At 44.9% G+C, this 22,836-nt stretch overlaps 4 protein-coding genes across 13 annotated transcripts in view; 3 read left to right on the top strand and 1 right to left on the bottom strand.

Annotated features, from left to right (window-relative positions):
* The first annotated feature begins 268 nt into the window (after positions 1-268).
* ebpl (EBP like) lies at positions 269-4,132 on the top strand. The gene is made up of 4 exons (XM_071329956.1): positions 269-964; positions 1,166-1,235; positions 1,573-1,711; positions 3,584-4,132. Exons 1-4 carry the CDS (start codon positions 776-778, stop codon positions 3,819-3,821), a joined length of 636 nt encoding a protein of 211 aa, XP_071186057.1. The 5' UTR covers positions 269-775; the 3' UTR covers positions 3,822-4,132.
* On the bottom strand, positions 3,923-5,874 carry arl11 (ADP-ribosylation factor-like 11). Its single transcript, XM_071329957.1, has 2 exons — positions 5,639-5,874; positions 3,923-4,658 (listed from the first exon to the last, which is right to left on the bottom strand). Exons 1-2 carry the CDS (start codon positions 5,872-5,874, stop codon positions 4,352-4,354), a joined length of 543 nt encoding a protein of 180 aa, XP_071186058.1. The 3' UTR covers positions 3,923-4,351.
* A 661-nt stretch (positions 5,875-6,535) lies between these two features.
* rcbtb1 (regulator of chromosome condensation (RCC1) and BTB (POZ) domain containing protein 1) lies at positions 6,536-14,811 on the top strand. 8 transcript variants are annotated; one of them, XM_071329944.1, is made up of 13 exons: positions 6,536-6,664; positions 6,752-6,781; positions 7,457-7,676; positions 7,854-8,004; positions 8,151-8,317; positions 8,983-9,141; positions 9,283-9,390; positions 9,553-9,695; positions 11,843-12,036; positions 12,246-12,372; positions 12,554-12,705; positions 12,837-12,967; positions 13,478-14,811. In XM_071329944.1, exons 2-13 carry the CDS (start codon positions 6,765-6,767, stop codon positions 13,616-13,618), a joined length of 1,710 nt encoding a protein of 569 aa, XP_071186045.1. In that variant the 5' UTR covers positions 6,536-6,664; positions 6,752-6,764; the 3' UTR covers positions 13,619-14,811. The 8 variants fall into 8 exon arrangements, with proteins under 8 accessions (XP_071186045.1, XP_071186043.1, XP_071186050.1 ...); XM_071329942.1 differs by having other exon boundaries at positions 7,442-7,676; XM_071329949.1 differs by lacking the exon at positions 6,752-6,781 and having other exon boundaries at positions 7,448-7,676.
* A 559-nt stretch (positions 14,812-15,370) lies between these two features.
* Positions 15,371-22,836, top strand: part of cdadc1 (cytidine and dCMP deaminase domain containing 1) — a 10,190-nt gene continuing 2,724 nt past the window's right edge. For 2 of the 3 annotated variants that reach the window (XM_071329953.1, XM_071329952.1), the window contains exons 1-8: positions 15,371-15,624; positions 16,706-16,809; positions 18,518-18,695; positions 20,400-20,762; positions 20,975-21,202; positions 21,698-21,747; positions 21,923-22,092; positions 22,617-22,806. In XM_071329953.1, the coding sequence (XP_071186054.1) occupies positions 15,501-15,624; positions 16,706-16,809; positions 18,518-18,695; positions 20,400-20,762; positions 20,975-21,202; positions 21,698-21,747; positions 21,923-22,092; positions 22,617-22,806 (1,407 nt within the window). In that variant the 5' untranslated portion in view covers positions 15,371-15,500. Of the gene's footprint in view, positions 15,625-16,319; positions 16,397-16,705; positions 16,810-18,517; positions 18,696-20,399; positions 20,763-20,974; positions 21,203-21,697; positions 21,748-21,922; positions 22,093-22,616; positions 22,807-22,836 lie in introns of those variants that run through there. The other variant, XM_071329954.1, reaches the window with a different exon arrangement.

Raw genomic sequence — 22,836 nt, 5'->3', positions numbered from 1 at the left:
TGAAAGTGCAGAGACCCGTGTGAACTGGCACAACTGATTTAAAAAAATCGTCGCAATGTCACGTGCAGGACACAAGTACACTCTTATTAACTTAAGTATTATGAAACTTATATTTGATCAAATAAGCCTCACCTATAAAATTAGCAATTAACTTGTATCTTCACTAGATTCGACACTCATTGCTGCCCCCCTCCCCCATACAAAAACTCACTTGGTCTGCTTAAACGCTTATTTTCACGCGGACATATTTTGGGCGGAGTCGACATTCGCTTCGCCTCTGGTTCACCAACTTCAGCTCCCCCTTAATTTTCTTTTAGGAGGGCCCACAAGTGTAGATTTATCCGACAGCCAATCCTGTACTTCTCACAGCGTGACACTGTGGGTCAGGGGGAAGACGACTACGGAATCCATTTGGGACAAGACCATAGAGAATGATAGAGGCCTCTAAGTGGCCCAAAATATTTATTAGGATGGGAAGTGCCATTGAGGACTTTCACCATTGTAATGAAGTCAACTGGGTGGGACTTACAACTTCATTGAATGATCCCGCCTGGGGACTCTGTTAGCGTCATGTCCAACCGGGTCATCAGGACGGATCAGCCAATCATGAAAAAAATGTACTACTTCAAAATTGAGATTGAAAGCATCGGCAGGGCAGGCAGACGCTATAATGGCACAGATACAAAGATGAGTCCTCTATCTAGCTTTATGGACGAGACAATAGTTGCAAGTTCAAAGAGTAATTTGCATGGTTTGAGTCGAGTTTTCTGTGAAAATGGTATCAGCGGCGTTTAAAGAAGCCCAATCGCTCTTTACTCCCGTGACGGTTTATTCTCTGCTGGCCTGCGCCGCTCAATTCGCCGTGGGATACATCCTCGCGCAGATATGGGGAAGAAAATGCTCTGGCACTGATAGATGGGTGCTCGTGTGGCTTTTCTACGACGCAATTGTTCACATTACCTTGGTGAGTGTGTGACGTGAGTGAGAAGGCGTTGTCAATATAGAAAGTTAATTTGCAGCTCTTATTTGGCTCTTTCTACTGTTTGTTCATACAGGAAGGACCCTTTGTTTACATGTCACTTGTTGGAACAGTGGCAACTTCAGACAATATTTTTAAGTTAATTTGCAGCTCTTATTTGGCTCTTTCTACTGTTTGTTCATACAGGAAGGACCCTTTGTTTACATGTCACTTGTTGGAACAGTGGCAACTTCAGACAATATTTTTGCTGAACTTTGTAAGTAGGCTACCTGTGCAATGTAAAAAAGATATATACATTTTTTTTTAAATGGATTAAACAAAATAATTTATAGTACTGTGTATTGAACATGTTTTTTATCATGCAAAATATAAATTAAATTAACAATGGTGTGTGTTTGAGATGGGCTTTGGAGCCTGGTTGTGGGGAGACATCTAGTGGACATAGTATTAAAATGCTCACATTAAACTGAATAATATACAGGCATGGACTATCAATCACGGTTAGTGCTGGAGTAGAACAAAAACGTGCACCCTCTGGCCCTGGGGTCCCCCAGGAATGAGATACTGCTCTAACAGATATCCTGTCCATGTAGGGAAGGAGTATGGAAAGGCAGATGAGCGCTGGCTCCACTCTGACCCCACCATCGTCTCCTTGGAGCTGCTGACGGTGGTCCTGGACGGCATCCTGGCGCTGGTGCTTGTCTATGCCATCGTCAAGGACAAACACTACAGGTAGGAACACTGGTACTAAATATGCTTCATTCTCAGGCTTTTCTCATGCTTTATGCCATTCATTTCTATATTGGAACCATATTTCTTTATGGAGAACACTTATTATATTCAGAATTGTCCCATTACACAAACAAGTGTTTACATCCCATAGCAAGTCACAATTTACATTTTTATAGCGTCTGTCTTCAGCATGTGATGTGTTGAATGACCTATTACCATATACATAGATGCATTTGGAAAGTATTCAGACCCCTTTTGTTACAGCCTTATTCTAAAATTGATTAAATACTGTTTCCCCCTCAATCTACAAACAATACCCATAATGACAAAGCGAAAACGGGGCAAACATTTTTTTAAACATTTATTAAATATAAAAAGATACCTTATTTACGTAAGGATTTTTTGCTATGAGACTCGAAATTGAGCTCTGGGGGCGTCCTATTTCCATTGATCATCCTTGATGTTTCTACAACTTGATTGGAGTCCACCTGTGGTAAATTCAATAGATTGGACATGATTTGGAAAGGCACACACCTGTCGATGTCCCACAGTTGGCAGTGCATGTCAGAGCAAAAACCAAGCCATGAGGTCAAAGGAATTGTCCGAAGAGCTCCGAGACAGGATTGTGTCAAGGGACAGATCTGGGGAAAGGTACCAAACATTTTCTGCAGTGTTGAAGGTTGCCAAGAACACAGTGGCCTCCATCATTCTTAAATGGAAGAAGTTTGGAACCACTAAGACTCTTCCTAGAGCTGGCCGCCCGTCCAAACTGAGCATTCAGGGGAGAAGGGCCTTGGTCGGGGAGGTGACCAAGAACCCGATTGTCACTGACAGAGCTCAAGAGTTCCTCTGTGGAGATGGGAGAACCTTCCAGAAGAAAAACAATCTCTTCAGCAATCCTCCAAATCAGGCCTTTATGGTAGAGTGGCCAGACGGAAGCCACTCCTCAGTAAATGGCACATGGCAGCCCGCTTGGAGCATGTGTAACTTTAGTACGTCCCCTCGCCCCGACCTCGGGTGCGACTAACTAGCTAGCCATTTCACATCCGTTACACATGCCAAAAGGCACCTAAAGACGATCAGACCATGAGAAACAAGATTCTCTGGTCTGATGAAATCAAGATTGACATCTTTGGCCTGAATGCCAAGTGTCACGTCTGGAGGAAACCTGGCACCATTCCTATGGTGAGGTATGGTGGCAGCATGATGCTGTGGGTATGTTTTACAGTGGCGGGGACTGGGAGACTAGTCAGGATTGAGGGAAAGATGAACGGAGCCAAGTACAGAGAGATCCTTGATGAAAACCTGCTCAGGACCTCAGACTGGGGTGAAGGACTGGGGCAACAGGACAACCACCCTAAGCACACAGCCAAGACAACGCAGGAGTGGCTTCAGGACAAGTCTCTGGATTTCCTTGAAGCCCAGCCAGAGCCCAGACTTGAGCCCGATCGAACATCTCTGGAGAGTCCTGAAAATAGCTGTGCAGTGACGCTCCCCATCCACCCTGACAGATCTTGAGAGGATCTGCAGAGAAGAATGGGAGAAAAACACGTGTGCATTTGCAAAAATTTCAAACCTGTTTTTGCTTTGACATTATTGGGTATTGTGTGTAGATTGCTGAGAACCCCCCCCAATTTAATCAATTTTAGAATGTGGCATTAACGTAACAAAATGTGGAAAAAGTCAAAGGGTCTGAATAGTTTCCTAATGCACTGTACATGGAAAGTATAGCCTGGGCGCAAGTTGGTTATCAGCCTACGTAAACTTGTCATTGTTTGTTTTTAATCTCAACGGTCAACATGTGTTTTTAGCTTGTCTTGTTGTTGCACAATCTGTCTCCCCGGGTGAATAGTTCTCCATGTTTGTTTTCAGGCACTTTGTCCAGATCACGTTGTGTGTGTGTGAGTTGTACGGAGGCTGGATGACCTTCTGTCCAGACTGGCTGGCAGGCAGCCCCAACCTCAACACAGACCACTGGCTCTACTTATGGATCTACCTGGTCTTCTTCAATGGGGTGTGGGTGGTGGTGCCTGGACTGCTGCTGTGGCAATCATGGCTGTCACTCAAACGACTTCACCTCTCCTACCAAGCCCCGAAGAAGCAGAAATAGACATTATTTTGTATGTACATAATAGGCATTAGCACGCCCACTACACAGAAAAGCCTGGCTACACACAAATAATAATGCCATTTAACAGACAGACATTTACATTAGGTTTAGCATGTTTTATTAGTTTATCATTAATATAAATAAAGTTATGGATCTGCAAACAAAAGTTAGTTTCCCTAGCTATCTTTCCCCACATCTCCACAGTGTAACAATACTCTCCAGTCTCCCTTAGCAGGCACATTTAACTGCTGTGATGTTAAGTGTTAAATCTCAACCATGTTGATCGCACAATTAAAATGCCCAAATATGGATCCTGCGCTTAGTTCATAATTGGATTGAGATTCCTGGCTCTTCCACAATCATTGTTCCGTTATAATCTGCATTTCAAATGGCACCCTATTCCCTTTATAGTGCACTACTTCTGAGGTACTTTAATATTGTTCTAGTTTAAGGTAGTGCACTATATAGTCAGTATCTCCGACTTGTCAAGAGTCTCTCACACAGTGATATCTCCACTGACGTGTCTCCTCTCAGCTCCTCTTGATGAGTTTGGCCACAGAGAGGAAGGCTTGCTGGAGCCCCATTCCCTTCAGGCCGCTGCATGCCTGGATCTGCCAGGCTCGGTCTTTGTAGCTGGGCAGCTCCAGCTGGTTGGACACCTCTCTGATGTTCATGGTGTTGGGGAGGTCCTTCTTGTTAGCCAGCACCATCAGAGGTATTCCCTTCATGTTGTTGTCGGACAGGACATTCTTCAGAGCCTTCTGAGCGTCCCCTATACTGGCCCGGTCACTACTGTCCACCACGAACACCATAGCCTTACAGCCCTCCAGGTAGTACCTGCCAATTATAGAACTAGGGTAGTGTCTAGCTAATGATATTGCAATTTTAGCAAGTCATTAGTTGAGGATAAAAGGTTATTCTATTCCAGTACTCTACTAACCTGATCATGGGACTGGAAACAGAATGTGCATTTGTTCTAGACTTTAACTGTCACACCTGATTAAACTACACTGAACAAAAATATAAACTCAACATGTAGTGTTGGTCCCATGTTCCATGAGCTGAAATAAGATCCCATACATTTTCTATACGCACAAAAAGCCTCATCTCGTGCACAAATTTGTTTACATCCCTGTTAGTGAGCATTTCTTCTTTGCCAAGATAATCCATCCAGCTGACAGGTGTGTCATATCAAGAAGCTGATTAAACAGCATGATCATTACACAGGTGCACCTTGTGCTTGGTACAATAAGGCCACTAAAATGTGCAGTTGTCACAAAATTCCACAGATGTCAAGTTGAGGGAGCATGAAATTGGCATGCTAACTGCATAAATGTCCACCAGAGCTGTTTCCAGAGTATTGAATGTTCATTTCTCTACCATAAGCTGCCTCCAACGTCATTTTAGAGAAATTGCGTCCAACTGGCCTCACAACCGCAGACCACGTATAACCCCGCCAGCCCAGGACCTCCACATCCGGCTTCACCTGCGGGATCGTCTGAGACCAGCCACCCAGACATTAGCTGAAACTGTAATAAAGCCCTTTTGTGCAGGGATTTTTTCCCCCCCGATTGGCTGGGCCTGGCTCCCCAGTGGATGGGCCTATGCCCTCGCAGGCCCACAGCCCTGCCTAGTCATGTGAAATCCATAGATGAGGGCCTATTTAATTCAATTGACTGATTTACTGTGACTAAGTAAAATTGTTAATTGTTTATTTTTTGTTCAGTCTAATAACAGGCATTATGATTAGTGGAATGAGATGTGTTTGTAGTACTGGGCTAAAACAGAAATAGAATAGCACAGAACCAACAACTCACCTCCAGTTGGCCCTCATCTCCCTCTGTCCGCCCACATCCCACACGGTCAAGGCCGTTTTCTTGTTCAAATCCAGGGTCACCACGTTGAAGCCCACGGTGGGGGAAGTATCCATCACCAACCCTGTCTTGAGCCTGAAGAGCAGGGTGGACTTCCCAGATGAGCCCAGGCCCATCAGAACAACCGTGGGAGTCCTCTTGATGTCCCTCTTGGATAGAAGCAGCCCCATGACAGACATACTTGGCTAGGCAAAGCAGGGTCTGAGGTAGAAGGTAAAGAGGAAGTACGGCAGTCCCACCTCTGCTTCTGAACAATGTTGGGTCTTCCTCGGTAGTCACTGATTTGCATCCACAAAAGGAGATTCGGTGATATGTGCAACCAGTGGCTCTTCTCGATTTTTAAATAGTTTTTGTATTTTTGTCTGGGAGTAGGTGTGAAAGCGTCAGGTGTGCCCACTTGCTGCTGCCCTCCAGTGACTAGAGACTCACTCAACGTGAATAAAACTGAGTTTGAGTTTCAGAATAGAAACATGGTCACATGAGAACCAGTCTTTTCACATTCTTCTTTTAGAGGCTGTACCAACAGGCTTTCTCAGTTTCTCTATACTCAAAAGGCATCCTCCCTCATTGCGCAGGTCTAGGGTTTGATTGGTGAAAGCAGTGGGGTGATTATTACCGCAATTGGGCCTATGTTTTTTTAATTCTTTTTTTTTAAACACCAGAGGGCTTTAAACTGTTCTTCTTATTTCCCATTTCTTGCGTTAGGAGTTGGCAAGAGAACAATAGACTGGCACCCCGGCTAGGCGCATGTGTCCTAAAATCTTCTCAACCGTGGACTCTGCCCACGGAGTCCGCCGATGACCTAAACCAAGCGCACCTTCTTTCAGCCCATGACGTCAGTGTGTCCATCTGGACCAACGATTTGGACTGGGGCTCGAGCGCAAAACTATCGCTAAACTCAACTGTTGCTTGGTACGTTTGGCATCCTTACATCAGCGACGACAACAACGAAGTGACAGCTTTATTCTGGTAATCGTGCTTTCAAATCATATTTACTTGAGGTAGGTTTATTAATAGGCGAGAGGTTAAATGTGTATTTCTTGTTTTTCTCCTCAGTTTTCTTGATGATATGGAGCGATGCTTTAGGTACAGTAACGTTACAACTTGCTAGCTATTAGTCAGCGCTTAATCTAGCCAGCTAGGTGCTAGGCTAGCTTGCTTTGTAGATAGCCAGCAAAGGGAGACTGCCATGGGTGCAGCCTTCAACGTAGCGCATCGCTAGCTTGACCAGTCACTGTTAGGTGAACGACCATGTCGCAAGCTAGTTTGCTACCTGGCAGAAGGTAAGCTAACTACTGTTAGCCAGCTAGGAGGCTAATAAATGCCGCATCTGTTGTGGCTGAGATTCACGATTGTAATCCCAATGGTCAACAGAGTGCCTGGCCAGAGATGCGTTGGCTCTGCAGTACTTACGTAGTTAGCTACCTAGCTGGTCATCCAGTTATTTAACCAACTGTATGAGACAGTTAAAAGATCTGGATGGGAACGTTTGCCAAATAAAGTAGCCATTCCATCTCCATCTGCATGTTGTCTGTATGGCCCAATACTATTTAAAACCATGTCGATATCATCGTGAGAATCCAGAGATGGCATTATAAAGTCCTGAAGTCATGTCTAATTTACTGCTTTGAGCAATTATTAACATATTTATGAATACCTTCATTGAAACCAGGGTACCTCACCACTGAGGTTTAGACTAAGACAGTGTTTTGTACGTGTCTGTCTTTGATGGTTGTCTTGTAACAGTGTTAGCGGGGACAGTGGTGGCCTCACAGCCCCTGCTTCTCCCTCCCCTGTGCCCCCCGCCCTCACCCCGACCCCCCCACCGCGGAGAGCCAGAGTGAGGTACCCAGCCATGGTGGACGTGGGGAAGTGGCCCCTCTTCACCCTGCTGGGGGCTCAGGAGGTCTCCTGCATCAGGCAGGCCTGTGTCTTCGGAACCTCAGCCAACGAAGCTATCTACATCACCCAGGACGATGAGGTGAGACTGGGGGTGTCTCGATTGTATAGAATAACTTTATAGTTTTTATGTAGTGCAGATCTCTCTGGAAAGCAGTGGAAATGGTTACTGAGTGGAGTTTCTTGGTTAAATAAATATAATTACATGTAATGGCATCCTCTCCCTGCCTTTTCATCTTTGTCGCTGATCTCCCTGTAGGTGTTTGTGTTTGGGCTGAACTGCAGTAACTGTCTGGGGACAGGAGACAGTCAGAGCACCATGGTCCCTAAGAAACTAGACTTCCTCCGAGGCAAGAAGGTGGTCAGTCTCAGCTATGGCAGTGGACCACACGTCTTACTGGCCACAGAAGGTATGCTGCCCATTGCCTTACCTGTTTTTACCACCACCAAATGGCAACGTTGGCACGTTACTAGAACTTTACCAAAAGCCAGTATAATTGTCATAGTGCAGCTTACTTAAATAGCTCTGTGTTACTTTGGTGCGTTTGTCTCTCAGGGGGAGAGTTGTTTGCCTGGGGGCACAATGGATACAGCCAGCTGGGCAACGGGACCACCAACCAGGGGGTGTCACCCATCCTGGTTTCAACCAACCTGCAGAACAAGAAAATAACACACGTGGCCTGTGGGTCCCATCACTCTCTGGCCCTGACACACGATGGAGAGGTGAGGGGATAGAAGAGAGGAAATACTTTTACAGGGGAAGAGGGAAAGTCCTTTTACATGCACTTGTAATCCTGAAATAAGCCTGTGTCTTAATGCTACTGCTACAGTACTACTGCTAGGTACATAATGTTTAAGAGAATAAAAACACTGTTGATGAACATGAGTGGAGTATTGGTGGAGGTCGTGTGTAGCCTGTCAGTGTGTGGAGTGGACTATGGAACCATGTCAGGTTCAAGTTTTCTAACCAGAGCTGATCAGTGGTCACTTGTCTTGGCTGTCTGTCTCTTTAAGTGGTTTATGTTTGTCCCAGCAGCAGGTTAGGGAGGTATTATCTCAGTTCACTGTGTCCAGGCGGGCTGCATCTAACCCAGGCCCACTGGCCTGGTCTCACACACGATCTGTTCACTGTGTCCAGGCTGGTTGTATCTAACCCATGCCCACTGGCCTGGTCTCACACACGATTGAAGAGTTGATGTAGAAATTACTAATGATTTCCAAAAGTAGATATTTAGGGCTATCTTGGATGTGTTGAAATATATGTTACTCAGCACTGTAAAGGGATAGTTACAACATTACCTAATATCATGGTTACCTAGGATCACTGGTCACAAGGTGTGATTGTGTATAGGGTTGACAGTCGGTGTGTATATGATTGTATCTGCTAGGTGTTTGCGTGGGGTTACAACAACTGTGGCCAGGTGGGTTCAGGTGCCACAGCCAACCAGCCAACCCCCCGCAGGGTGACCAACTGCCTGCAGGGTAAAGTGGTGATGGGCATTGCCTGTGGACAGACCTCCTCCATGGCTGTGCTCGACAACGGGGAGGTGAGAGACCAAGCCCATGGGAAGGATGGGTTTATATTGGATAGTTCCCTCCGGTCCAGTGAAAGTCAAAGCAAAATGTTATATAGCACCATATACATAAAGGAAGATATTGCTGACTACCGTGGCCTGTGTGTGTTGCAGGTGTTTGGCTGGGGCTACAATGGGAATGGCCAGCTGGGAGTGGGCAACAACGGTAACCAGCTGACCCCCTGTCGCCTGGCAGCCCTCCAGGGTCTCTGTGTACTACAGGTAAGACTGGACAGTAGTGTACACTACTACCACCTGTATGTCTCTGTCTGAATCGTCTACTCATGTCTACTTCAACTCAAACTAATACAAAACAGAATTGAGCCCAGAGCCTTGTTGCTGTCCACTCCCACTGTGTAAAACTCTTCAGGACTTGTCTTCTAGATCGCGTCAGGCTACGCCCACTCCCTGGCTCTAACAGACGAGGGCCTGCTGTATGCCTGGGGGGCTAACACTTACGGACAGCTGGGTACTGGCAACAAGAGCAACCAGCTCAGTCCTGTACACATCATGGCTGAGAAGGAGAGGTAAGGGAGTGAACACACTCATAGGATTGTGATGTAACTCTGGTGGCTGCTACCGCCCACTAAAAGCCCCAGTTGATACTGTCATCTTTCAAAGACTCATGGTTAGTTCTCTTTTCTCTTCGTCTTCTCTGTTGTATTCCATCCAGTGTGGGTCCATACGGTAATACTGCATAGTCCAAACATTGGCTCACACACCAGATCTGGAATAATCTGTCTCTGAGTTTACATTGTCCCTGTCACAATGAAGCAAAACTAGAATGGAGGGGAGAGAGGGGCCATTATGTTGTGGGCTGGGGTACAAATGGTTGTGACACTTGACAAGCATGAACTTTCACTGAAAACATGCAAACCAGTTATTGAGATTTAATTCGGAATAGATCGTGGACATTTGTCATGTTCATTTCTATCTCTGAACGTTGTGTAACATGTCATAACACTCTTGAATGAGCCTCAGGTTGGCCTTGAGATCAAGCTACAAGACAGAGGGCACAATAAAACCAGCAACCTTCTGTGTCCATGGAATACGGTCATGGCTAGACAGGATACAGTTTATGTCAAATTGACGTCAAAGTATAATATTTTAGCTAACACTAACCTGCTACGTTAATTTTCCTAACCTGCTGCGAAAATTCAATTCTGACATAAGCTACACTACATGACCAAAAGTATGTGGACACCTTCTCATCAAACATCTCATTCCAAAATCATGGGCATTAATATGGACTTGGTCCCCCCCTTTGTTGCTATAACACCCTCCACTCTTCTGGGAAGGCTTTCCACTAGATGTTGGAACATTGATGCGGGGACTTGCTTCCATTCAGCCACAAGCATTAGTGAGGTCGGGTACTGATGTTGGCCGAATAGGCCTGGCTCGCAGTCTGCGTTCCAATTCATCCCAAAGGTGTTCGATGGGGTTGAGGTCAGGGCTCTGTGCAGGCCAGTCAAGTTCTTCCACACCGATCTTGACAAGTCATTTCTGTATGGAACTCGCTTTGTGCCTGGGGGTATTGTCATGCTGAAACAGGAAAGGGCCTTCCTCAAAGTTGGAAGCACAGAATGGTCTAGAATGTCATTGTATGCTGTAGTGTTAAGATTTCCCATCACTGGAACTAAGGGGCCTAGCCCCAACCATGAAAAACAGCTCCAGACCATTATTCCTCCTCCACCAAACTTTACAGTTGACACTATCCATTGGGGCAGGTAGCTTTCACCTGGCATCCGCCAAACCCAGATTCGTCCACCTGACTGCCAGATGGTGAAGCGTGATTCATCACTCCAGAGAACGCGTTTCCGCTGCTCCAGAGTCTAATGACGCTCCAGCTGACGCTTGGCATTGCGCACGGTGATCTTAGGCTTGTGTGTGGCTGTTCGGCCATGGAAACCCATTTCATGAAGCTCCTGATGAACAGTTATTGTGCTGATGTTGCTTCCAGTGGCAGTTTGGAACTCGGTAGTGAGTGTTGCAACCGAGGACAGATGATTTTTACGCACTACACGCTTCAGCACTCGGCAGTCCCGTTCTGTGAGCTTGTGTGGCCTACCACTTCGCGGCTGAGCCGTTGTTGCTCCTATATGTTTCCACTTCATAATAATAACAGCACTTACAGTTGACTTGGGCAGTTCTAGCAGTGCAGAAATTTGACGAACTTACTTGTTGGAAAGGTGGCGTCCTATGACAGTGCCAAGGTTGAAAGTCACGGAGCTCTTCAGTAAGGTCATTCTACTGCCAATGTTTGTCTATGGAGATTGCGTGGCTGTGTGCTCGATTTTTATACACCTGTCAGCAACAGGTGTGGCTGAAATGGCCAAATACTGAAATGGGTGTCCAGATACTTTAGTACATATAGTGTATATCCCATCTAGTTAAATTCATGGAACACCAGCGACTTCAGCAGTGTCCTGTCATTCTTCCTTCTCTTTTTGTGTTTCCTGTCTTCGTCTTAAAGGAGAGAGGTTCGCCATAGGCAGCAAAAGGACAAGGGAAAACACGGAAGAGGCGTGGCACAGAGAGACAGAGTAGGGAGACGTGTAAAGAAACAATGCACTCAAGAATCACAGAACTTCTTATAGCGGTCAAAAGACACAGGAGAGTACTGTTACTTGGTAGAGTGTGTGTGTGTGTAACACACTCCCTCCCTCCCCCCCAGCAGGATAGTGGAGATTGCGGCGTGCCACTCCACACACACATCTGCCTGTAAGACCCAGAGCGGCCAGGTGTACATGTGGGGCCAGTGTAGGGGTCAATCCATCGTGCTGCCACACCTCACACACTTCTCCTGCACTGATGACGTCTTCGCCTGCTTCGCTACGCCGTCTGTCATGTGGAGGCTACTCTCCATGGGTGAGTTAATTGAATCATTTATTAAATGTTATTTAAAGGTGCAGTATGTAACTTGGTTATAATATGTGTTTTTTTCTTTTTCTGATCTCTAAGTAGGAGGTTCCCCTAACCAAGGGTCTAGGATAACCCTCTCTCACACACACACACACACACACACACACACACACACACACCATGATTCCCAGCTAAGGCGTTGTGTTCTGTCGTAGAGCATGATGACTTCCTGACTGTGGCCCAGTCTCTGAGGAAAGAGTTCGACAGCCCTGAGACGGCTGACCTCAAGTTCAGCGTGGACGGGAAATACATCCACGTACACAAGGCTGTGCTCAAGATCCGGTATGTGAATTTTTGTTTAAAAAAAAATAATATTTTTTTAAACTGCTGAAGCAAGCGCACACATTTTCTTTTAAGTAATGTAGCTTTTCTAGTTTTAGCCTTTCCAACAGGACCAACCAGGTACAATAAAACCTGTCTATAGACGTAACACGACAACATAAGTGTCCATTGTTTCTGTCAGGTGTGAACACTTCCGCTCCATGTTCCAGTCCCACTGGACAGAGGACATGAAGGAGGTGATTGAGATCGACCAGTTCTCCTACCCCGTCTACCGCTCCTTCTTGGAGTTCCTCTACACTGACAACGTAGACCTGCCCCCAGAGGACGCCATCGGTGAGTTGGACTGAAGCAGGAATCCTGTTTAGGATCCATACGGGGCCCCAGAATCAAAACAAATGACTTTATTGCGTTAAAGTCCATCCATAGGAAAGCCGCTGTGTGTACGAACTATGTCTCTGTTTCAGGCCTGTTGGACCTGGCCACATCCTACTGTGAGAACCGTCTGAAACGTCTGTGTCAACACATCATTAAGAGAGGAATCACCGTGGAGAACGCCTTCTCTCTGCTCTCTGCTGCCGTGCGATACGACGCTGAGGTGAGACACACTGTGACTGTCACTACTAAGGGTTAACCGCTCAGATTCTTACTGGTTACCACAAGCTTCTTGAGGCTGCCTTCTACGAGAGACGTTAGCCGTGTCATTATGGACATATTAGTCAGATGACCTCGTATACCATCTTATACATATTTAGGTACTGTATACCAGGGGTAGGGAACTAGATTCAGCCGCGGGCCAATTTTTGATGCGTAGCGGATGGTCGGGGTGCTGGAACATAATTATAATAAGTTGTACTCTACAAATTGGATAAAACTAAGCCCCAAAATAGATTTTTATTTGAAAATAATAAAAATACCTTGATTACCTTACGTTAAACAATTTTTTTTCTGGATTCCTGGTGACTTTACAGTCTTTTCTGACCCAAAACTAAGGGTGCCCCAAAAAATCACTTGGGGGCCGGTTTTGGCCCGCGGGCCACTTGTTGCTGACCTGCTGTATACTGTACCCGTGTTCATACTGTGACTGGATGTGATCGCTTCCCTGTAGGACCTGGAGGAGTTCTGCTTCAAGTTCTGTGTGAACCACCTGACAGAGGTGACCCAGACTGCAGCCTTCTGGCAGATTGATGGCAACATGCTCAAAGAGTTCATCTGCAGAGCCAGCCGCTGTGGGGCCTTCAAAAACTGACTGACCACTAACCAGCCCCGAAGGAAGGACGAGGAAAGGGCTAGCATGAACTGGTTTGGCTTGACACTACTTGGCCATGGTAGAAAGGACAAAGAAGGAAATGGTATGAACATGGAAACGGCTAGCTTGAACCGGATCTCTAAATTGCCATATTATTAATCCATTGAGACAATGTCTGGCGTGGTCATCTGGTGACTATGGCTCACCTCGTTACACAGCCAAAGAAGCCAAAGCCAGTCCCTGCCTATGCACCTAATATTCCACGCGGACAGGTGGCACTGTGGGGAGGAAGTTCCTTTACCAGTCAAAACAGTGACATCAAAGTTCATTGTCTGTCACTGCATGTTTACAAACCTGCTAAATGCATCAGACTGCTCATTTAGCGTCAGTTTAATTTGAGGACCATAGATCTAGCTTAAGATGGACACTGTTACATGCCTGACAATGTCTGGTGACAGCCGAGGCAGGTCATGGCAGTCAACCCCCCAATTTGCAGATTATTTTATTTTTTTGCATCAAAGCTGTGTACATTGCTCTACTGTTGAAGGGTTGGATGTAGCTGGCCAGAAATATATTTTACAGGGTTTGTGGATGTTTTGAGGAAATGACAGTTTCAATATGAATTGTTAATATGCTGTGTACTGACAAAGTAGAGCAGAGCTTGTCATTTATTCATTCAGGCACGTTAATTCTCGAGACTTGAGATGACCATGGTGATGCAATGCAACAATGAGCAGGAACTTGGTTTTCAACTCTTCAGTTCTTTTACCAGACAGAAAACAAAACATTTGGACCATATACAACTTGTTACTCTTTGAACTTTTTTATTCTTACAAAAATAGATATTATCTAAATTGTTTACTATTACTTATTGCATTCCTTTGGTTGAGATTACCCAAGCATTTCCAATCATTCTGCTGCTTTGAATATTGTTTTAATGGTTTAACGTTCATTACTACATTCTAATTTACTTTGAAGCGAGTGTTTGTACTGAAATTTAAATTCAACGCATTGTATTCTTAGATTATAATTTTTTCAGAAATAATTTGTTGCTTATGTTTATTTTTGAAATATTTACAATTATTTAGGATGGAAACAGTTGCTATTGGTGCCACAATTCAACATGTTTATCGACTTGCAAGTCATGAGATGCAACCACTTTGAAATAAACAAAACTACATTATTGTATACAATTCTGGATGATGCATTAGAAATGACTTCACATATTCTTGTTTTGAACATTCATATGAGCAATGACAGATAATTACAAACATGTCCTTATGCTGCCATCTAGAGGCCATCACATACATTCTCTAATCCTAGAGACACTAGCCTAATGAATATCATTCTTTATTATAAACTGGGTGGGTCAAGCCCTATGCTGATTGGCTGATAGCTGTGGTATATCATACCCTATACCACGGGTATGACAAAACATTTCTTTTTACTGCTCTAATTACGTTGGTAACCAGTTTATAATAGCAATAAGGCACCTCAGGGGTTTGTGATGTATGGCCAATGTACCACGGCTAAGGGCTGTGTCCAGGCATTTCGTTGTGCCTAAGAACAGCCCCTAGCTGTGGTACCTCCACGGGCCTTATTGTTTAAGATTATCACGTCATGAATGAAATGACATACTAATAATAGAATGCAGATGTAATCTGACAATTGTTTTTTAATTGCAACCAAGAATGCAGAACATATACAACAAACACTGCGTTTGACATTTCTGGGAGTTAGGTGCAAGACAAGCTCCGCCTATTTGTTCCACGTCAGAAGATATAGGGCCTAGCTTAGCTGTTCAGAAACCTACAACATCAAATCATCATACGTATTTGCCTTGTCTGGAGACGTTCGCTACATTTTACATTCAATTGATTGAATGGCAACGACGGATACTGTACAGTCGAACCAATATTTGAAACCAACCTGTGCCGCTTCATGCAACTGTAAAGGATATCGCGATGTAAGGGAAGCCAGCACACAAACCGACACCAAAGTACAAGGTGAGGCTACTGCGCTGTCAGTTACTGGCGAGTTGACAGCTTTACAGAGAATGCTGCGAAGGATTTTACTGTTCGATATAATATTGCTACTCCACACGGAATAATGAGCTTTGAGGCATATTAAAAATTAAGACGTAATTGTGTCACCGTCTAGGCTTTTATTAGTTTAAACCCACACGTCTGTAGCCTACCTAGTGACTGTCGAGAAACGTTCAAATGGGATCCTTGGGAAGTCCCAACTGTCTGACGTCACCCCGTTGAAGATTTTTTTTTTTATTATATAAAAAAATATATATATATTAACAAATATCAACAAACAAAAGAGGAATAGTCACATGCAAACAAGCATACAAAAAAACTATTTACATTGCCAGGAATCCTAAACAAACAAATCATATTCATGAATAATACAAGTTCGAATTGTCTTTTTGTTTTTAATTTTAGTTAAAGTAGTGCCATATTGTTTAAACTCATTTATAAAGTGAAAAAAGTTAGGTTTTGAATTAGACCATTTGTGAATATGAAATTTACCTAGTATTATTAGCAGTTGAATTAAATATACTACATCTTTATCTATGTCAGAATTTCTGAAATTAATCATATCAAAACCATTAAATAGTACAACCAGTCCTATTTTTTTTTTTTTTTTTTTTTACAATTCTGTCACCCCATTGAAGTTGAAACTGAAATGGTAGCGGTTTCGTGTAGTGACGTTCCAAGGATAACGTGACTGGTTCTGCAAAGAGGTCTTGAGCGTTATGGCACCGGACAGGTAAGCTGTGCTTGCTCTGTAATAGTAGGGTTGCTGGATCAAGCATCCGTTTGGTTGTTCTCCCCTATGAATGCCAGAGTCACATACATGTTTTGAAGAGAAATGTACTGGCCAACAGTTTCACATTCTATGTCAGTGCTCCAGAGTTGCAGTGGGAAGAGGAAGCAAATGTCTGCCCAATGTTTGCTTTAACCTAAATAATTTATTTGAGCTCAATGTGTTATCACTTGGGAGCTGCAAAGATCTAGTGGACAAAAACTCACTTGCCTTCCCTGTTTGTAATCCTGTTTTTCTATGGTGTGTTTTTAGGTCATGGACCCAGGCTGTCCAAGGTTAACCTCTTCACCCTGCTGAGTTTATGGATGGAACTTTTCCCCAAGGAGGAACCAGAAGACATAAACCAGAATGACTTTGTAAGTTTGACCTACAGTGCACTCAGAATGTATTTAGACCCCGTCCCCTTTTCCACATTTTGTTATGTTACAGCCTTTTCCCCTCACCAATCTACACACAACACCCCATAATAACAAAGTGAAAACAGGCTAAGAATTTTTGCAAATGTATTAAAAATTAAAAAACAAATGCCTTATTTACATAACTATTCAGACCCTTCGCTATGAGTCTTGAAATTGAGCTCAGGTGCATCCTGTTTCCATCGATCATCCATGAGATGTTTCGACAATTTGATTGGAATCTACCTGTGGTAAATTCAATTGATTGGACATGATTTGGAAAAGCACACACCTGTCTATATAAGGTCCCACAGTTGACCGTGCATGTCAGAGCAAAAACCAAGACATGAGGTCGAAGGAATTGTCCATAGAGCTCAGAGACAGGATTGTGTCGAGGCACAGATCTGGGGAAGGGTACCAAAACATTTCTGCAGCATTGAAGGTCCCCAAGAACACAGTGGCCTCCATCAGTCTTTAAAAAAAATATATATATTTTGACCTTTATTTAACTAAGCAAGTCAGTGAAGAACAAATTCTTATTCTCAATGACGGCCTAGGAACAGTGGGTTAACTGCCTTCTTCAGGGACAGAATTACATTTTTTACCTTGTCAGCTGGATTCGATCTTGCGACCTTTCGGTTACTAGTCCCAACGCTCTAACCTGCCGCCCCATTCTTAAATGGAAGAAGTTTGGAATCACCAAGACTCTTCCTAGAGCTGGCCGCTCGGCCTTGGCCAGGGAGGTGACCAAGAACCCGATGGTCACTCTGACAGAGCTCCAAAGTTCCTCTGTGGAGATGGGAGAACCTTCCAGAAGGACAACCATCTCATCATCACTCTATCAATCAGGCCTTTATGGTAGAGTGGCCAGGCGGAAGCCACTCAGCCCACTTGGAGTTTGCCAATAGGCACATAAAGGACTCTCAGACAATGAGAAACAAGATTTTCTGGTCTGATAAAACCAAGACTGAATTCTTTGGCCTGAATGCAAAGCATCACGTCTGGTTGAAACCTGGCACCATCCCTACGGTGAACAGTGGATCTGCAGAGAAGAATGTGAGAAACTCCCCGAATACAGGTGTGCCAAGCTTGTAGCGTCATACCCAAGAAGACCTGAGGCTGTAATTGCTGTCAAAGGTGCTTCTACAAAGGTATGAAAACGTATGTAAATGTGTTATTTCAGTTTATTTTTAATACATTTGCAAACATTTCTAAAAACCTGCTTTTGCTTTGTCATCATGGGGTATTTGGTAGATTGATGAAGAACATTTATTTAAAAATAAATTTTAGAATAAGGCTGTGATGTGGAAAAAGTCAAGGGGTCTTAATACTTTCCGAATGCACTGTATAGCGGCCATTACATATTGTTGTTAGAACGTTGGGCCAGTAACCGAAAGGTCGCTAGTTTGAATACCTGAGCAAACAAGGTGAATAATCTGTTGCTGTGCCCTTGAGCAAGGCACTTAACCCTAATTTGCTCCAGGGGCGCTGTACTACTATGGCTGACCCTGTAAAACAACACATTTCACTGCACCTATCAGGTGTATGTGTCAATTTTTTTTATATTTATATAGATAACATGCAATAAATGACCATATTGAGCATCATCAATTATATGATATGCATCATCACTTTTCTCCCTTATCTCCTGTCTGTTTCTCTGTGTCAGACGCGGGGTACAGGCCTGGTGGTGGTTCGGGACCAGAGGGTGGTGGGTCTCCACTGCTCCGGTCCAGAGCTCCACGTGGGGCAGGTAGCTGTGATCAGACACGGGCCCAGGCTGGCTGCCTCAGACCTCTACTTCTCTAGGAGACCCTGCGCTACCTGCCTCAAGATGCTTATCAATGGTGAGGAGATATATATACACTGCTCAAAAAAATAAAGGGAACACTAAAATAACACATCCTAGATCTGAATGAATGAAATATTCTTATTAAATACTTTTTTCTTTACATAGTTGAATGTGCTGACAACAAAATCACACAAAAATTATCAATGGAAATCAAATTTATCAACCCATGGAGGTCTGGATTTGGAGTCACACTCAAAATTAAAGTGGAAAACCACACTACAGGCTGATCCAACTTTGATGTAATGTCCTTAAAACAAGTCAAAATGAGGCTCAGTAGTGTGTGTGGCCTCCACGTGCCTGTATGACCTCCCTACAACGCCTGGGCATGCTCCTGATGAGGTGGCGGATGGTCTCCTGAGGGATCTCCTCCCAGACCTTGACTAAAGCATCCGCCAACTCCTGGACAGTCTGTGGTGCAACGTGGCTTTGGTGGATGGAGCGAGACATGATGTCCCAGATGTGCTCAATTGGATTCAGGTCTGGGGAACGGGCGGGCCAGTCCATAGCATCAATGCCTTCCTCTTGCAGGAACTGCTGACACACTCCAGCCACATGAGGTCTAGCATTGTCTTGCATTAGGAGGAACCCAGGGCCAACCGCACCGGCATATGGTCTCACAAGGGGTCTGAGGATCTCATCTCGGTACCTAATGGCAGTCAGGCTACCTCTGGCGAGCACATGGAGGGCTGTGCGGCCCCCCAAAGAAATGCCACCCCACACCATGACTGACCCACCGCCAAACCGGTCATGCTGGAGGATGTTGCAGGCTGCAGAACGTTCTCCACGGCGTCTCCAGACTCTGTCACGTCTGTCACATGTGCTCATGTGCTCAGTGTGAACCTGCTTTCATCTGTGAAGAGCACAGGGCGCCAGTGGTGAATTTGCCAATCTTGGTGTTCTCTGGCAAATGCCAAACATCCTGCACGGTGTTGAGCTGTAAGCACAACCCCCACCTGTGGACGTCGGGCCCTCATACCACCCTCATGGAGTCTGTTTCTGACCGTTTGAGCAGACACATGCACATTTGTGGCCTGCTGGAGGTCATTTTGCAAGGCTCTGGCAGTGCTCCTCCTGATCCTCCTTGCACAAAGGCGGAGGTAGCGGTCCTGCTGCTGGGTTGTTGCCCTCCTACGGCCTCCTCCACGTCTCCTGATGTACTGGCCTGTCTCCTGATAGCGCCTCCATGCTCTGGACACTACGCTGACAGACACAGCAAACTTTCTTGCCACAGCTCGCATTGATGTGCCATCCTGGATGAGCTGCACTACCTGAGCCACTTGTGTGGGTTGTAGACTCCGTCTCATGCTACCACTAGAGTGAAAGCACCGCCAGCATTCAAAAGTGACCAAAACATCAGCCAGGAAGCATAGGAACTGAGAAGTGGTCTGTGGTCACCACCTGCAGAACCACTCCTTTATTGGGGGTGTCTTGCTAATTGCCTATAATTTCCACCTGTTGTCTATTCCATTTGCACAACAGCATGTGACATTTATTGTCAATCAGTGTTGCTTCCTAAGTGGACAGTTTGATTTTACAGAAGTGTGATTGACTTGGAGTTACATTGTGTTGTTTAAGTGTTCCCTTCATTTTTTTGAGCTGTGTATATATATATATATATATATACACACACACACACACACACACACACACAGAGAGAGAGATCACTTGTAAAGTCTTGTCTCTTGTCTGTCATCTCCAGCTGGGGTGAGCCGCATGTCCTTCTGGCCTGGTGACCCTGAGATGAGTCTGCTAGCGGTCAGGCCTAATGGGACGGACTCCACTTCCCAGGAGGCCATGCTGGACGCCATTGCGTCCGAGAAGCTGAAGTCCAACAGCCGGCCCCACATCAGTGTAGTGGTGCAGCCCGTGGCCCCTGGCCTGCAGCAGTTTGTGGAGGAGACCTCCAGGGGGTGTGACTTCATGGAGAGGGTGTCGGGGGATGACCCCGAATTGGACGCTGGGGACTTCTACTGGAAGCAGAGGAGACGGAACCTGGACACTTTCTCAGAAGAGTTCCTAATCCCACACGAACAGTGCCACCGTGACATTCTCACCAAAATAGGTCAGTAGTACAATCATTCAACCATACTTGTTAGCTAGCTTTTGTTCACCGGCTAGCTGTATTTGGGCTATATTGGCTAACTCAAGATGGGTAGGTTTGAGGATCTCCTTTGCTCAAGAGGCCATGTGCCACGCCATCTGTTGTGTAGATTCTGTTAAATTAATATAAACAGTATGTTTAACAGATGAGGATTTGACACTGTCTTGCTACAGGTCTGGAGAACTTCTGTATGGAGCCGTACTTCTCCAACCTGCGTCAGAACATGAGGGAGCTGGTCGGTGTTCTGGCCTCAGTAGCTGCTAGTGTGCCTCTTCTCCAGCATGGATTCTACAGGAAGGACTCCCAGCCTGCAACCTCGGAGCAGCCCCAGCCTCAGGGGGTGTCCCAGGAGATTGCCAGACACTGCATCGTACAGGCCAGACTGTTGGCCTACAGAACAGGTATCGGAAATATCTGTTTGAGTAATCTGGCTAGTATATAGACTACTATTCAAACTAGGAAGTCATTTTGTAAAGGTGACATGTCACCACATTTTGTGGGGAATCACATAAAGGAGTTCCAAGTAATAAAAATTTAAAAAATGCAGGAGAGAAGACTATTGTTATGACGAGACTATTGTTATGACATAACGTCCCATGGTTGACTGCACGTTTGTTGGAGAGATGTGTTGCCCTGGGGGGGGTATCGGGTGAACAGAAAGTATCCCAAAAGACATTCTAGTTTCATTAGTGGTTAGCGACAGCTACTATGAAAAGGAGTTCTCTGATTGGTTGGTCAGCCGATCACTCAAGAAATCAACATTTTATTTTTTGAAAGGGTTAATTATATGTTCATGTTTTAAGGCTAACAGGACAAGCTGTGATGGGTGGTTCAACCTGTCTGAAGGTTGAAACAGATGAACATGTCTGAGTGTTACTTGTTTGTTGATATTCCAGAGGACCCTAAGGTTGGGGTTGGTGCTGTCATTTGGGCAGAAGGGAAATCAGTGAGTAAACCATTATTGTGTTTTCTAAGCTCATAACTATACATGAATATTATGTATTTTGCCTCTGTAATATAATGACAAAAATAAAGTGGAAAGGCTGGTAACAAAGATTTCAATGTGAAAAATGAATAAGGTCAAACTGGCATTCACTGTGTTCTGTGCTCACCTGTTTTAGGGTGGTTGTGATGGCACGGGGCGGCTGTACCTGGTGGGTTGTGGGTACAACGCCTACCCAGTGGGCTCAGAGTACGGAGAGTACCCCCAGATGGACAACAAACAGCAGGACCGCCAGAGGAGAAAGTACCGCTACATCATCCACGCTGAGCAAAACGCACTCACCTTCAGGTCAGGAGGAGAGGGAAGACATGGGCTCCATCTCAATACTCCTAAGTGACTTCCTCCCCTTATATCCACCCTTCATCTCCACTGATATGAGAGGACAGGATACAGATGTAGGAGCTTAATTGCAGCAACAGGAAATGTGAATTATGTGGATTATAATTAATGGACATTTTTGTAGGTTTTGATACATTTTTCTTAAGGTATTGACATTTTTAAAGTGGAATTGGCAAACTTCAGAAGCCTTTTTAAACCTCAAATACACTACACATTTTACATTTCTTGCCTTGCGGGAACATTTTTCTGCAACAGGGTGATCAAATTAAGATCCTACATCTGTAAATGAAGGAAATACAGGGAATGTGTACATGGGTATATTTGCTCTTGACCTGTCCAGTCCTTACAGGTCAGCGGAGATGGCAGAGAGGAAGCAAGGAGGTACATCCGAGAAATCGGACCAGGGGGCAGGAATTAGTAGCTGGGCATGAGGATTTATGACGTAAATAAATGTGATTGACTGTCGTTTCTAGGAGTGACGAGATCCGCGAGGAGGAGAACACCATGCTGTTTGTGACTAAGTGTCCGTGTGATGAGTGTGTCCCTCTGATCCGAGGAGCTGGGATCAAGCAGATCTACACCACTGACCTGGACAGCGGTAAAGACAAGGGAGACATCTCCTACCTCAGATTCCACGGCCTCCAAGGAGTCCTGAAGTTCATTGTGAGTACCTACATTGATTGACGGATTAAT

Source organism: Salvelinus alpinus, chromosome 10, assembly GCF_045679555.1.
Source record: "Salvelinus alpinus chromosome 10, SLU_Salpinus.1, whole genome shotgun sequence".
In the NCBI taxonomy this organism is placed as follows: domain Eukaryota; kingdom Metazoa; phylum Chordata; class Actinopteri; order Salmoniformes; family Salmonidae; genus Salvelinus; species Salvelinus alpinus.
Note: the sequence above shows the minus strand (reverse complement) of the source record. Positions and strands in the feature narration are given on the sequence as shown.

Bases quoted from the DNA above. Each gene is read 5' to 3' on its own strand.
- ebpl (XM_071329956.1), top strand. From the start codon at position 776: ATGGTATCAGCGGCGTTTAAAGAAGCCCAATCGCTCTTTACTCCCGTG. The intron at 965-1,165 runs GTGAGTGTGTGA...TTGTTCATACAG, and splicing joins CAATTGTTCACATTACCTTG to GAAGGACCCTTTGTTTACAT. The intron at 1,712-3,583 runs GTAGGAACACTG...GTTTGTTTTCAG, and splicing joins GTCAAGGACAAACACTACAG to GCACTTTGTCCAGATCACGT.
- arl11 (XM_071329957.1), bottom strand. From the start codon at position 5,874: ATGTCTGTCATGGGGCTGCTTCTATCCAAGAGGGACATCAAGAGGACT. The intron at 4,659-5,638 runs GTGAGTTGTTGG...TATAATTGGCAG, and splicing joins GAGATGAGGGCCAACTGGAG to GTACTACCTGGAGGGCTGTA.
- rcbtb1 (XM_071329942.1), top strand. The intron at 8,005-8,150 runs GTATGCTGCCCA...TTTGTCTCTCAG, and splicing joins CGTCTTACTGGCCACAGAAG to GGGGAGAGTTGTTTGCCTGG. The intron at 12,968-13,477 runs GTGAGACACACT...GCTTCCCTGTAG, and splicing joins CCGTGCGATACGACGCTGAG to GACCTGGAGGAGTTCTGCTT.